At 45.9% G+C, this 12,702-nt stretch overlaps 1 protein-coding gene across 2 annotated transcripts in view; it reads right to left on the reverse strand.

Annotated features, from left to right (window-relative positions):
• Window positions 1-3,263, reverse strand: part of SLC9A7 (solute carrier family 9 member A7) — a 62,467-nt gene extending 59,204 nt beyond the window's left edge. For both annotated transcript variants that reach the window (XM_084535289.1, XM_084535288.1), the window contains exon 1: window positions 2,910-3,263. In XM_084535289.1, coding sequence (XP_084391415.1) covers window positions 2,910-3,189 — 280 coding nt within the window. In that variant the 5' untranslated portion in view covers window positions 3,190-3,263. The remainder of the gene's footprint in view (window positions 1-2,909) is intronic.
• Between the last annotated feature and the right edge of the window lie 9,439 nt (window positions 3,264-12,702).

Below are 12,702 nucleotides of genomic sequence, written 5' to 3' on the forward strand. Positions count from 1 at the left end.
TCTAAGACTTTAAGCTGTGCACCACACAAGAAAGCAGCACTGTAAGTCATTAAGCAGTCGTGTAAACTTCACGTTATTTTACATCTTAACAGACACTTCCAGGAGGCCATTTAGCACATCAGAATAATAGACAGGAAAACAGTGACTGTCCCTGAAGAGATGGTGACAGCACAGGAAACAAGAAACATGGCAAGACCCTGTTATGGTCCCAATGGCTTCTGAACCAAAGCAGCTCACATGGTGAAGTTCCACAACACCCTGCAAATCTGGACAGGGCAGGAGCCTTTGCTCTGCTGAGGGCTGGGTAACTGTTAGACTACCACACTAAAACTGACCGGCATGACAGATGCCTCCTACTCAACAGGAAAGGCGCTACTTAAAGCCCAGAAGAAATGCAAACTTCAGCAGCACCAGCAGCATTTGGGCCACAGGCCCCTTCAGCTGGATAAAGCGCGTGCTTTCTGTATCAGAAACGCGATCAGATCAGCAGCCAAAACATGGCGAAAGTAGAACAGGATGTGCTTGTAGCTGGGTTCTGAGAAAAGATAAGTGAGAAATGCTGGTTAAAGGTCTGGCTGCAGGCAGCTTCTGCTCTCGCCGCCCACCACCTCAAGCCGCTGTCATGCCACCTGATTCCTGCTGTGCTCGAGGAAAGAGGTCGGATGGCACGCTGCTGTGCGGCTAGACCAGAAATAAGAAGAGCTCCATCCCCTCTTCCTAAAGAAGGGAAGAAGCAAGCAACCATCAGGACCTCCAGCTCTAACTACCTCAAACGCATCATGCTGCCAGGTTTTCATCTGCTGCAATCACCCCAAGATTCAGTCACTGGAACCAACCATTTCAGAGGGCTTTTAGGTGCAACAAGACCAGTTTTTCTGGGTCATTGTCTCCACGATAAAAAGTAATCGGCATTTAACTGCCAGCCTACTTTTCTCCTGTACTTGAAAGCCTTTTACTCACCGCTAAAAGCCGCTGTTAAAGAAATGGAATGCAAAACGGTACAGGAGCTGTCGACTGGAGCTTAAAACCCTGCGAAAGTTACCTACATCAATACCATGCTGATCAATACATCTTGAGAGCACCTAGACACCTGTTATCATAATCAGAACTGCTTCATGCCAGGTGCTTCTGCTTTTAGGACTACAAACTTCGGTTAGAATATCGCCACACGATTTTATGTCAAACATTAAATGTGTCATAAACATCCAGTTTGAGACGTGTGCATTTCTCAGATCCCAAGTTATCAGCAAAGCATAAACGTTTCTCAGCTTAACCACTGTCTGTTAAATAACAGAAAGAAGAGGAAAACACTCCCATGTGAAGAATAAAGCTTGGTTATCAGAAGTGCAGCAGACAGTTACTATGATACTTACTATGTTTTTTTTTTTCTTTGCTCTAAAGGAAGTCTACAAAACATTTAAACGAAGCCAGGCCTCAGAAGAGCTTCACAGGCACTGAAGGCTAACAGCGTAAAACAGAACTGCACTTGCTGAGTATGTTTCCTCAGACATTTGCTGTGACATGGCAAGAGTCATTTTGCTTGGGAGGTAGGAAAGTGTGTGTTTTGGGGTACCAGAGGGGTTCATTGGGATGTTTCCCCAAGATATTCACCGTCTATGAAAACAAAAAGATTTAGGTGAGGGAGTGCCAAGAACATGCGGCAGCTCGAGCCAATCATTATTTTGGCAGTGTTGCCTATGGTGCAGAAAGGGCCATAGCATGGCACTTTTTCCACCACACAATTTCACCATTTGTACATCAAATCAGGAATCTAGTGCCCATTTCATGGATCAGCAACTGCAAGCTATCGTAAACTAATTTGAGTTTAACGAGAGGCAGAAGCTCTGTGGGTGAACAATTTCTTGTTGCCACCACAGCTCATCAAAATGCAAACGCCCTTGATGCCCTGTTATTCGTATTGCACACATCAGCACGCCCATGTACGCAGAATTTCTACCATACAGCCAACCACCTGGAGCACTGTAATGGTCTTAAAGCAGTTTCTGAAGGTGACAGCACCAGGGTGATATTTAAATAACGTCCTCAATGCAACCTTACTCTGTCACTTCCAATCAGCATTCGTACAGTTAATCTACCACCTCCCGGGTGCTATTCAACTGTTAAGGATTACGATATGTTAAGGATTACGATGCTCGTGCATAATTTACTTGTATGCCCGGTCTTTAATTTGCCAGTTTTCAACAAGGAGCATATGTGAAATACACAGCAATGCAGCAAAGATATCAGTGACTAAGAGCAAAGCGGGGTGGTTTGAGAGATGCTTCAGCAGAGGAAAATTCCACTGCTTGGCAAGCAACCACGTCCATCCTGAGAGCAGTAGTACTCGGCGGGGAGGACCCCCTTCCCTGCTCGCCCCCTGGCATGCTGCATTTCTCACCCGTGGCGTCCCAACCCGCAGCAGGCAGGTGTTTCGCACTGCTCAGCGGGAACGCCAACTAAGAAATCAGAAAGGCCCGCAGCGCTAGGGCAGGACAAATCAGTTTCCAAATGGGTGACTGCTTCTCCTCGGGACCGTCACGTCCCCTGTAGTGCCCGAATCCCAATTGCATAAGTTCGCAGCAGGGCGCTACGCCCCAGCACGGGCTCACCTGCAGCTCCCTGCACCAGTGGCTCGTGGAAACAGCTGGGAGCCCGGCTTACCCCAACCACCAGCGCCACGGGAAGCGGGCGAGGACACGCACAGGCTCTGTGCAGGCACTCACTGCCACTTTCCTGGCGCTCCCTGGGAGCAGGAGCAGACAAAGCCACCCCAGCACTGCACGCATTGAACAGGATGGGTTCAGGACGAGCTGGGGGCGCTTTGCAGGCTACCTGCTTTGCGATGCAGGCAGGACCCGCACCCTGCTACAAGCAGCCCCCCAAGCCCAGCCCAGCCCAGCCCAGCTCACCGTAGATCATGGCCAGGCCGGTCTCGTGGAGGAAGCGGACACGGCGGTGCTTGAAGAGCCAGATGGTGAGGATGGTGAGGGTGAGCAGCAGGATGAAGGTGAGCAGGCTCACGCTGTCCTGCCGGTGGCTCTCCTCCGCCTCCTGCTCGGTGGCGAGCTCCTCCATGGCGCTGCTGCTACCACCACCAGCAGCAGCAGCAGCGCCGGGCTCGGCCGCCCGCAGCCCGCCGGCCCCCAGCAGGAGGAAGAGGAGGAGGAGGAAGAGCGGCGGCAGCGACATGGCCGCGGCTGCCCGGGCCCCGAGCCGGGGGAGGCGGCCCCAGCCCCAGCCCCGGCCCCGGCCCGGCACAGAGCGAGGCGCCGGCCCCCGGCCCCTGACAGGCGGCGGCCGCGGGGCGGAGCCGGGGCGGCTCCTGGGCCGCAGGGGCGGGCAGCGAGGGCCGTGGGGGGAAAGCTGGGGCTGGTGGGGCCAAAATCTCAACTTTCTGCCCCGACTCGGTGCTGTGACGAGAGGCAGGGGCTGGCCGTGTCTGGGAAGGAGGGGGGAAATGGGGCGGCGCGGCTCGCTGCGCCTGCAGGGGCTGGGCTCGCTGCTCGGGGGGAAAGGCAGCTGAAAAGGCTGTGGAGACGTCCAGCTGGCTGTACAGCAGGTGCCCCAGGGGCAGTGCTGCCCTCTGCCTCAATGTTAATGCACAGCTGGTCCTCTGGGTGTGCTCTGGGGTTTTCAAGAGTCTGTCCCAAACTTTCCTGCTAGTGGACTCGGGATTGCCTCTTACCACATTCACTTTCATTCATAGGAGTCCCTTCTAGAAACTTTTCAAGATGGTAACTATGTACATTCACATCTTTATTTACACATAGTCCCTTTAAACATGCCATTTATACAAGCTCCTCAGCAACCTTCAAAACCTGGTACAGTTATCTGTAAAGGTTGTTTTGTACTGCAGTGAAAGTGTTCCTCGAGGAAATGAAAGATGCTCATTTGCCTTAAAGACCTGGCTCTTAAACCTACATGAACCGTGAAAAATTGCCGCCTTCAGACTGTCTCATGTTAAATCTCACATTCAGGTTAGTGTTTCTCTTGCAAAGATAGCGTTGTACCTCCAAATCTTTAGGACTTAACAACCTATAGGCCTCACAGCAGCCTACAGGTGTGCAATACAGTGCTAGGTATGTGTAATGCTAATGATACAGTTGTAAAATAAAAAATAAATAAATAATGTAAAATAAAAAATAAAAAGCTATACGACCATAGTAACAGAATCACTAAGGTTGGAAAAGCCCTCCAAGATCATCCGGTCCAACCATCCTCCTGCCACCAATATCACCCACTAAATCATGTCCCTAAGCACCGCATCCAACCTTTTTGGCTCTCTTCTGTTTTGTTCTTTGCTGTGCACTGTGTTGTGCCAAGTAGAGTCAGTCCCTGAGTGTATGGTGGGTCTTAAGAAAGCAATTTACATCTATGCTTTATCTACCTCATCTACCTCGTAGATGAGCTGCAGTCAGCATCTTAAATTGCATTCTGCAAAATCTTCCATCAGTAATTTGTATTTTATCTTCCAGCATTCCTGCAGGTCAGATGCATTATGCCTCCTGCTCTCCAGGCAACAGTGAGTAATATCAAGGCAATTCTTTCAATGCTGAAGTGTAATAGCCTGGACTTACTCTTTTTTTTTTTTTTTTCTTTCAGCTGAACTATTGTTTGTGGAGGAAAACATTATCTATAGTTTGGCATGTCGGTTACCATAAGCACAACTTTTAAATCTCCACACTCAAATTTATGTGTTTTGACTGCTGCATTGCCCTTGTAGCCTCTGCCCAGGTATCCCCTCATCCTAGGGACACCTCCACTAAAATCAGCACCTCAGTGGGCACTGTCCCAAAATATTTTTATTGCACATAAAATTTATTTTTGCCACTGTTGTGCATAAAATCCAGTAAAACTCATCCTTGTGTTGGACAATGGGGACGTGACTAAATCACATACACAAATTGGTGACAAGAATATGATCGTTTCCATCTGTTTAGGAGTTCAGTCAACTTTTAATAGCGATGTAATTAAGGTCTCCTCCGTTCTGTGCATTGTCTAATAGGTTGTTGCCAGGAAATTTGACGCACATGTTCCCACATGTGGTATATGTGGCTCCTACAGACCAAAGTTTGTTGTTCTTACACTCATGGATTGGTATGATGGTGCTTGAATAGTTCATCTGATTTAAACAGGATCATTTGGTGAGTATAGCATCAAATAAAATAAAGGTATCAGCCTTAGCTTGTCTACGTAGCACCGTGAACCAGGATTTACAGCATCCTTCTGTGAGAGCTGTGTTCATACACCTCAGTACCTTACAGCAATGTCTCTAGTGGACTGCTGTGATGGTTTTAGTCCATTAGGAACATCAGCAACATCACCTCTAGGTAAGCTTCATCACCACAGTAATCCTGTGGTTGCAGCTGTGCTCCAGACTTTTTGGCAGGTCTCTGCCTGCCTTCCCATGCCATTCTGCACTAAACCTTTGCGTTCTCTGTAAGTGGCACCTGCATGTTACCTCTGTTTCAAGGCCTCCGCATACATTGTAACCTATTCACTTAGCAAAACTATCTTTGTTCTATCCCTGCTTTCTTCCTAGTTGCCATATTTTTATCTGGTTCCATGCAGAGGCCTTAGATTTGATTGCTGTCTGAGAGGCCCTGCTCGAGGCAGAAACAATGACGTGCAAGGTGATGGCCAGGTGGGATCACAACAGAGGCATCAAGGTCATAACACAAAAGCTATGGGATGGCAGTAGACAAAATCTAATCATTCTACTGAGTTCAGCCATAGCTGGAGGGATGCAGGAGGATTTTTGGTATTAAATACTAATAAACAGGTGCATTTACACACAGTCACAGTGACTCACAGGATTGATACGGATCAGCCTGCTCCATTCCTTTTGCCAGGCGGTCTTCTCTCATTGACAAGTTCATGTTGCCAGAAGCACCATTAAGTTGTCCATTCAGCAGTTTTATAATTTCCTTTGTTATGTAAGCCATTGTTACCATGTGAAACGACACACACTTCTTGTTTATTCTTATTCCCAGAACTGAATAATGTTATGTTAGGCAAATGCCAAGTGTTATTTTCACCCCTCGCTCTGTCTCTGAGTTCTTGGTGTTAGCATTGTTCCCTCCTCATCAGTAACACTGAAGAGCTTCTACCCTCTGTCCAGACCTTTTTTTGTGTTGTTCAGCTCTGCTTTCAGTAGCTCTTTGTGTTGCTGAAAACAGCATTTTGAGATTTTCACTGATCTAACATGCCCTTATTGGACTGATTCTGAGAGAGAAATGCCTCACAATCGCTTATGCTTACAACAAACTGGAAAATCAAACTAATCCTTATCTCAATATGTGGTGTCTTTGTACAACTTCCCTTGCATGCTCAAATTTTCTACCACATTAATCCAGAACACAGCAGCAAGTTGATTAGTATTCAGAATAACCTTGCAGCAGCTAGAACAGTCCTCATCACCTTCCTTTCTTTCTCCTTTCTTCCCACCTAAGTTTAAACCTCCCATCACCATGCTTTCAAAATGGCAACCCATCCTGAGCCTATTGCCAGCTTCTGACAGTGGCCGGATTGCCTTGTGGGCTGCCCACCTGTGTCAGCATTAAAACATCCCCACACCCTGGGATCCCAGAAAATGTGCCTTGTTGCCAACATCACCTAAAAGACAACTAAGTGTTCTGCAGCAAAATCCCGAAGAATGTGTCATATTTTGACTCAAAAAGGAACTTGTTTGAATCTCCATTTTGTTGGGGGTGCTAACAATTGTGACACATTTGTCTATTAGTACCAGTTTTGCAGAGGTGTTGTATATCAGAGAAAATGTCAAAACTGCCACTTTTCATTGTGCAAATGCAGAAATCAACATTACCCTTTCCAACAGACAAAAGTGTAGCAAGAGTAAAAGCTCTTTCGTGACACTTGCAGGGTGCAGGAGTTGTTCCTTGCTATACAGCCATATCTTGGCTTTTAGGGCATGGTACATTTTAAAAGTGTCAGAAAGGAATAAGAGTAGGAATTTTATCCAAAGAGGGGGGCTTTGTCATGGCCCTCACATCCAAATAGGATGCTTTCCCCTTCTAGCTGTTCATGAGACAAGGAAGTGCCATTCTAGTAGGAACTAAGCAGGTTTCCCCTTATTCTTCGTAAGAAGGTAGTTCATTACTCTTTGCAGGTGCACATCATGGTGATGACTCTCAGTCCTATAATTGCTTGAAGTAGCAAAGTGATCACTGGTCTGTTCTCATCGCTCCCCATCACATCCCCATAAATACTTAAACAAGCGAATATACTGGTGCCAGGGCTCACCTTGTGCCAGAAGAGCCTGAAAAAGTTCTGGAGAATAGCAGGCAAGCCTTGCCTGAGGCAATTTGACCTCCTCTCATGCAAAATTAATCTTGTCTAGCCCTGTGAGGAGTTATTTGACCATCGAAACTACAAACATGCAAGTGGATGCTCTATTCTGTCAACAGCCTGTTGGCCACTACTGGAAACACTACCTATGGACGATTTCCTCAGGCAGGGTTCTCAAGTGTAAAGGGTGAAAGACTGGGTACAGTGTTGTGGCATTCAAGCTTGGTAGAAAATATTTCTGTTCTGGATTTGTACAATCATGCCAAATCTTTTGACAAAGCTCTTTTTCTGTTATCTTCTTGGTAGAGAAACAGAATGCCAAAACTATGTTTGATTAAATCTTGATTACACTCAATACGTTATGCCCGTAGGCATTGGATAGGCTAGAAAGTGGATCTTTGTGAGTAAAAATATGGTAAGTATCTTGGCTTCATCTGAATTAGGCAGCTAGACATATCAAATACGAATTAGGCATGGCTAGGCATATGAATGAGAAAGGATAGATCTGTTTTAGGGAGCTATACCTGAATGTATTTATTTTTAGTCTTGTTCTGGAAAAATCAGGAGACTTCTAGTTTCTTCTCCAGGAAAACAGGCTCTTCTATAAATATTCGATCCTAAAACATCCCTTGAGAAATGTGCTTGAGTGATAAATGGCTCTATCATGCTGCACACTGTGCTCTGCAATTTTGAAAGCCCAGTAGTTTGGCAAGTAAGTCTAACTTGCTTGCCATATTTCCTTAGGCTCTCCTGATGCTGAAAGTGATGAATTATTAACAATATACTAATACAGCCAATTTGTGTAATCTGAACAACCTCCTACATAGATAATAAATTGCTTACTAGCAGAGTGTCAGCTAACTGGCTGGTAATCACAGTGTGGCTGAGGCTGTCAGGGCCCTCTGGAGGCCACCAGGCCCCAGCCCTGCCCCAGCAGGGCCACCCAGCGCAGGCTGCCCAGGCCCATCTCCAGGCGGCTTTTGGAGATCCCCAAGGAGGAGACCCCACAGCCTCTCTGGGCAGCCTGTGCCAGGGCTCCTCACCCGCACAGCACAGAAGTGCTGCCTGGGGCTCAGGGGGAGCCTCCTGGGGGCCTGGTTGTGCCCAGGGCCTCTGCTCCTGGCACTGGGCACCATTGAAAAGAGCCTGGCTCCATCTTCTTTAATGCCCCCCTTCATATATTTATACTAATTGATGAGATCATTAATGTATGACACGATGTTTATCAATGATGAGATTATGAATGTAACATCTACCTTAGTAACAATACTTGTCTCCAGAGTTTCCCAGACTGGCAAAAGTCTATGTGAACGGCCCTCCAAGAGGACGAGAACAACTTCATTGTAAACTTTGATTGCTGTGGAAAATAAACAGCTAGCTGATTGTTACTGATCTCATTTCACAGGGTTGGACAAATTGTGTAGGAAATCTGGAGATATTTTTCGAAAGGCTATGTAATTCACCACAACATGGGGAAACCCGAGTGAAGGAGGCAGAAAAGGCTGCCTAGCTGAAAGAGATTCAGCCGTAAGTGCAGAATGAGGTCAGGTAATGCCGATACTGGGAGCTGGTTCTTTCTTCCAAGAATAAGCAAACTCAGGCTGGTGAGGACAAAACTTGCCATTGGGCAAGTTGTAGTGCCTCATGGACCCTGGCTAGTAACAATGGGAAGCTCTAAGGGAAAGCATTCTGGCTCCAACAGTTGATCCCTCTCACAACAGCTCTGCATCTGCCAGATTAATGATTACAGTGGGGCCAGGCCACATTGTGGCAGAGCATGAAGTCTGACAGCTCACAAGCATGCCTATTCAAGAAGGAGCTGGATGGGGATGATATGGAAAGGGGTGCTTATCTGGTTGACTGTTAGGCTGCTGGCCAAAGGCAAAGAGGAGAAAGACTCCAAAAGGCTTGAAATCAAAAGACCGGGAGTAGTTGTCACCTGCTTCAAGATTATCTCAAGCTGTGCCCCCACGATAGGAAAATCCAAGGCAGATATGCTAGCAGAATCAGCGTCATAGTAGTCAGGTCAGGCACAAGTCACTACTTGCACTATTGTAACGAAGGGTTTCTTAATATACTGGACTGCCTTTCCCTGTGTGTTTGTTATTTTCGTGGGGAGCATATTTCATTCTATAAAGAAGGCCTTTCATGCTGATATTATTTGCATATTCCCCATTCCTCATCCTTCTCTAATTGTGTGCTGTTGACGATAAATTCCAAGTTTGGGCAATAGATTAGGTAGGATGATTTATTGTGGCCTGGTTATAATGTCCATACAAAAGCAGGGACATCTAGCAGGCCAAAGCAGTGTCTGCAAACACCATCTACAAATACATCGACTAAATGGGGAGTATTAGAGCATTTTTTTCAAAAGCAGCTTAGATAGTAAGTACATTGCATGACCTCTAGTGGTATTAAGCCCAAGTGCTGTCACAGTCACTCGCAGCAATCTGATATAAGTGGGGAAAAGCCACACTTATAGAGGCACTACGTGTAAGTTTATTCTGATGTATCCTGCCTTACTGTCAGGCTTACACAGGCCCAAATGTTGTCCCACGGCCAGGATAGGATTGAGAAAAGATTTTAATTCAGCAGAAATTCCAAACACTCAGCAGAGCAAATGTCTTGCAGCGATGCTTTTGTTGTCAACTAATTACACACAGTCATCGATCTTCCCTTCTGTTGTCTTCATGTGGAGAAATAAGAAACCAGCAACACCAGTGCAAGAAGGAATGGCAAGGAGTACCTGGAGGTAAAGCCTCCAGCATCTTTTCTGCAGTGACTCAGGAGGTTAAGGGCAGGTGTCGTTCTTTTTTAACACTGGCAGAAGAATAATGTTCTATTTCCCCTGGTTTTGTGGGTCCTATCGGGGTCCTGTTCCCTCAAGGAAGAAAAGCAGGACTTCCACTTGGAGGGTCCAAAGTCCCTACAGCAAAAGCAGAAGGTCAGGAATGGCTCCCTGCCTGGGATATGGACATTGGCAGCAGGGAGAGGTAGGACCAGGGCTGCCAGAAAGAAGCCACTGGCACAAAGATAAGTTGGAAATGGAAGCAAACGTGGCAGCAGAAATCAGTGAACATGACTGTGTGATTAAGAAACCACACTTTCTTATGGGACTGCCAGGAGAAGATCAACCTTTTCAGAGGCAGTAGCTGGCGCAATCTCGGCAGGGCAGCGAGCAGACTGCGGGACGCCCGAGACAGGCAAGTTATGTTCTGCAGAGTGCTGGGCCGGTTCCCGTGGCTTTCCTTCTCATCCTTCATATTCTGCAGCCTCTGAGTCACGGTGAACGTGCACTGAGTCAGTCGCCAACAGCCCCTCAGCAGAAGGTGTCCCGGTGCTCTGCCACAGCTGGGAGAGATGCAGACACCTCAGCGAGGTGCAGGTGCACGTTTTGGAAGATGTGGGGTGTTTTATTTGCACTTCAGTTTGGTGTCACTCCCCTTCTGGGGCTTGGAGCCTTTCTCTTGTGCACTGCTATTACATTCAGGGCAATTGGCTGTTTGATTGATGTTTTCTAATTATTTGCTTGTTATTTTCTGTGATTTGTTGTGTAGTTCTTTGGTGTGCAAATAGCTAATGAAATAGAGAGAGGAACTTCAAAGCAAATTGTTTTTAAAGGAAATCATTTTAAATAGGAGATGTACAAAATTGATCACAGACCAGTTTAATTCAGAAAATTAACATCGTGTTTGCCTTATCTTACAAAACTATTCAAACTCTTTTCATTTGCCTAAATAAAACTTTTAATGGACTTGTTTCAAAGTACAATACAGGGTTATTTACTTAGCATATTTATCGCTCTCTATATATTATCACCTTCATAATTAACAAGCAAGTGTAATTTAGCCAGTTGTTTGAAGCTCAGTTGTTACAGCAAGCACCTCTTTAATGCGTGTGAGCTGGTTGGGCTCAGCTGCTTTTCAGATGTAAGCTCCTGCTGGCAGGGACTGTAGATTCATTCATGTACAGCACCTGTAACATACGGGGTACTGATAGAAATAAGGAACAATAAGCAGTTCTGCATAAAAGCATGGTTCACCTGAAGCAGCTTCAGACAGCTGAACTTTGATGCCTAAGTCTGTGTTCCTCACCCTACTTTGGCTTTATAGTCAACACAGAAAAATGGGTAGTTGAGACGGGTCACATTAACTACCCCAAAAATCGCCTATCCGAGGAGATGAATTTGCCATCAGCAAAGTTTTCCTCCACTGATTTTATTATAAGGAGATTGCTTTGGATGACAAACTCAGACGGACTTGCATATCTAACTAGTAGACCTAGGGCCAAGGAAGCCAACCCACAGATCTAGTCTGGTACCAGAGAACCCCAGTTAAGTACTGCAATCTCCAAAAGAAAGGTGCTTTTTGGTAGTTCATCTGTACTGAAAACATGCAGTCTCTTACACACATAGAGAAGGGACAAATTTTTCCTCAACTGAGGCAAAACAAAGACAATTAATAGACTGGGTCCCCAAGTGAGCCATTCTTATTGGTTACTCTTTTATTTATTCGGCCTTTCCCCATGCCTCTCTCATTTACAATTTTTTACAGAAGTTATTGCAGTTTGAATGACTTCTGAATGCCTAGAAAGAGAGGGGCAACAAACGGAATCCTGTATTTGATGACTTTAACAGCAGGAATTTTTTACAGTTAACACAGAGTATTAAAATGTGTAGTTTAGATCTGATTCACTGGCTCAGTATGGTGCTGATGAGGTTTGATAAAAACCTTGACCTGATCCCCTAAAACATGTGGGGAATGTTCAGGGATACAGATCCTGTGTAATTCCCTAAAGTTAACGTAGGCAGAGTCGAGCACACCTACAGCCCTTGAGTACCTTTTGCCAGGATTTCACCATGGTTGCAGATAAGTGATGTCTCGTACATTTTTGTTGGAGATCCCACTTTTCTCACGTTTTGCCAGTCTCCCTGGGAACATCAGCCAGCCACTGTTCTCACCCACAAAGACAATGGGCACCATAGATAAAGCCACCCCATAAAATGAACTGTTTGAAATGGGAAGAGCATCTATAGGCCGTGCAATAATGTAAAAGAAGACGTCAGCTAGACAAATTTTAATGAACCGTGCAAAAGCAAATGAACGTGTTGGTACCTCTAAACACCCGCCTTTGATGGTCTGCTGGAGCAGAATTAGGAGAATGAGCGTGAACACCAGGCCTCAGCAATCCCTCTCCTGTGCCATAGCAGCAGCTTGAAACTACAGTGAAATAGGGTTGATATGATGTCAGACAGCAAACAACACCCCCAAACCACCAAAAAAAAAACAGAACAAACAAACAAACAAAAACCAACCCAGGACCACAAATAGGACTTCTATCCTTCTATAGTTAAAATGTTATCTTAAATGATAACATCACAGAACCATGGAATAG

The sequence above is a fragment of the Aythya ferina genome, assembly GCF_964211825.1.
Source record: "Aythya ferina genome assembly, chromosome: 1".
Taxonomy (NCBI): Eukaryota; Metazoa; Chordata; class Aves; order Anseriformes; family Anatidae; genus Aythya; species Aythya ferina.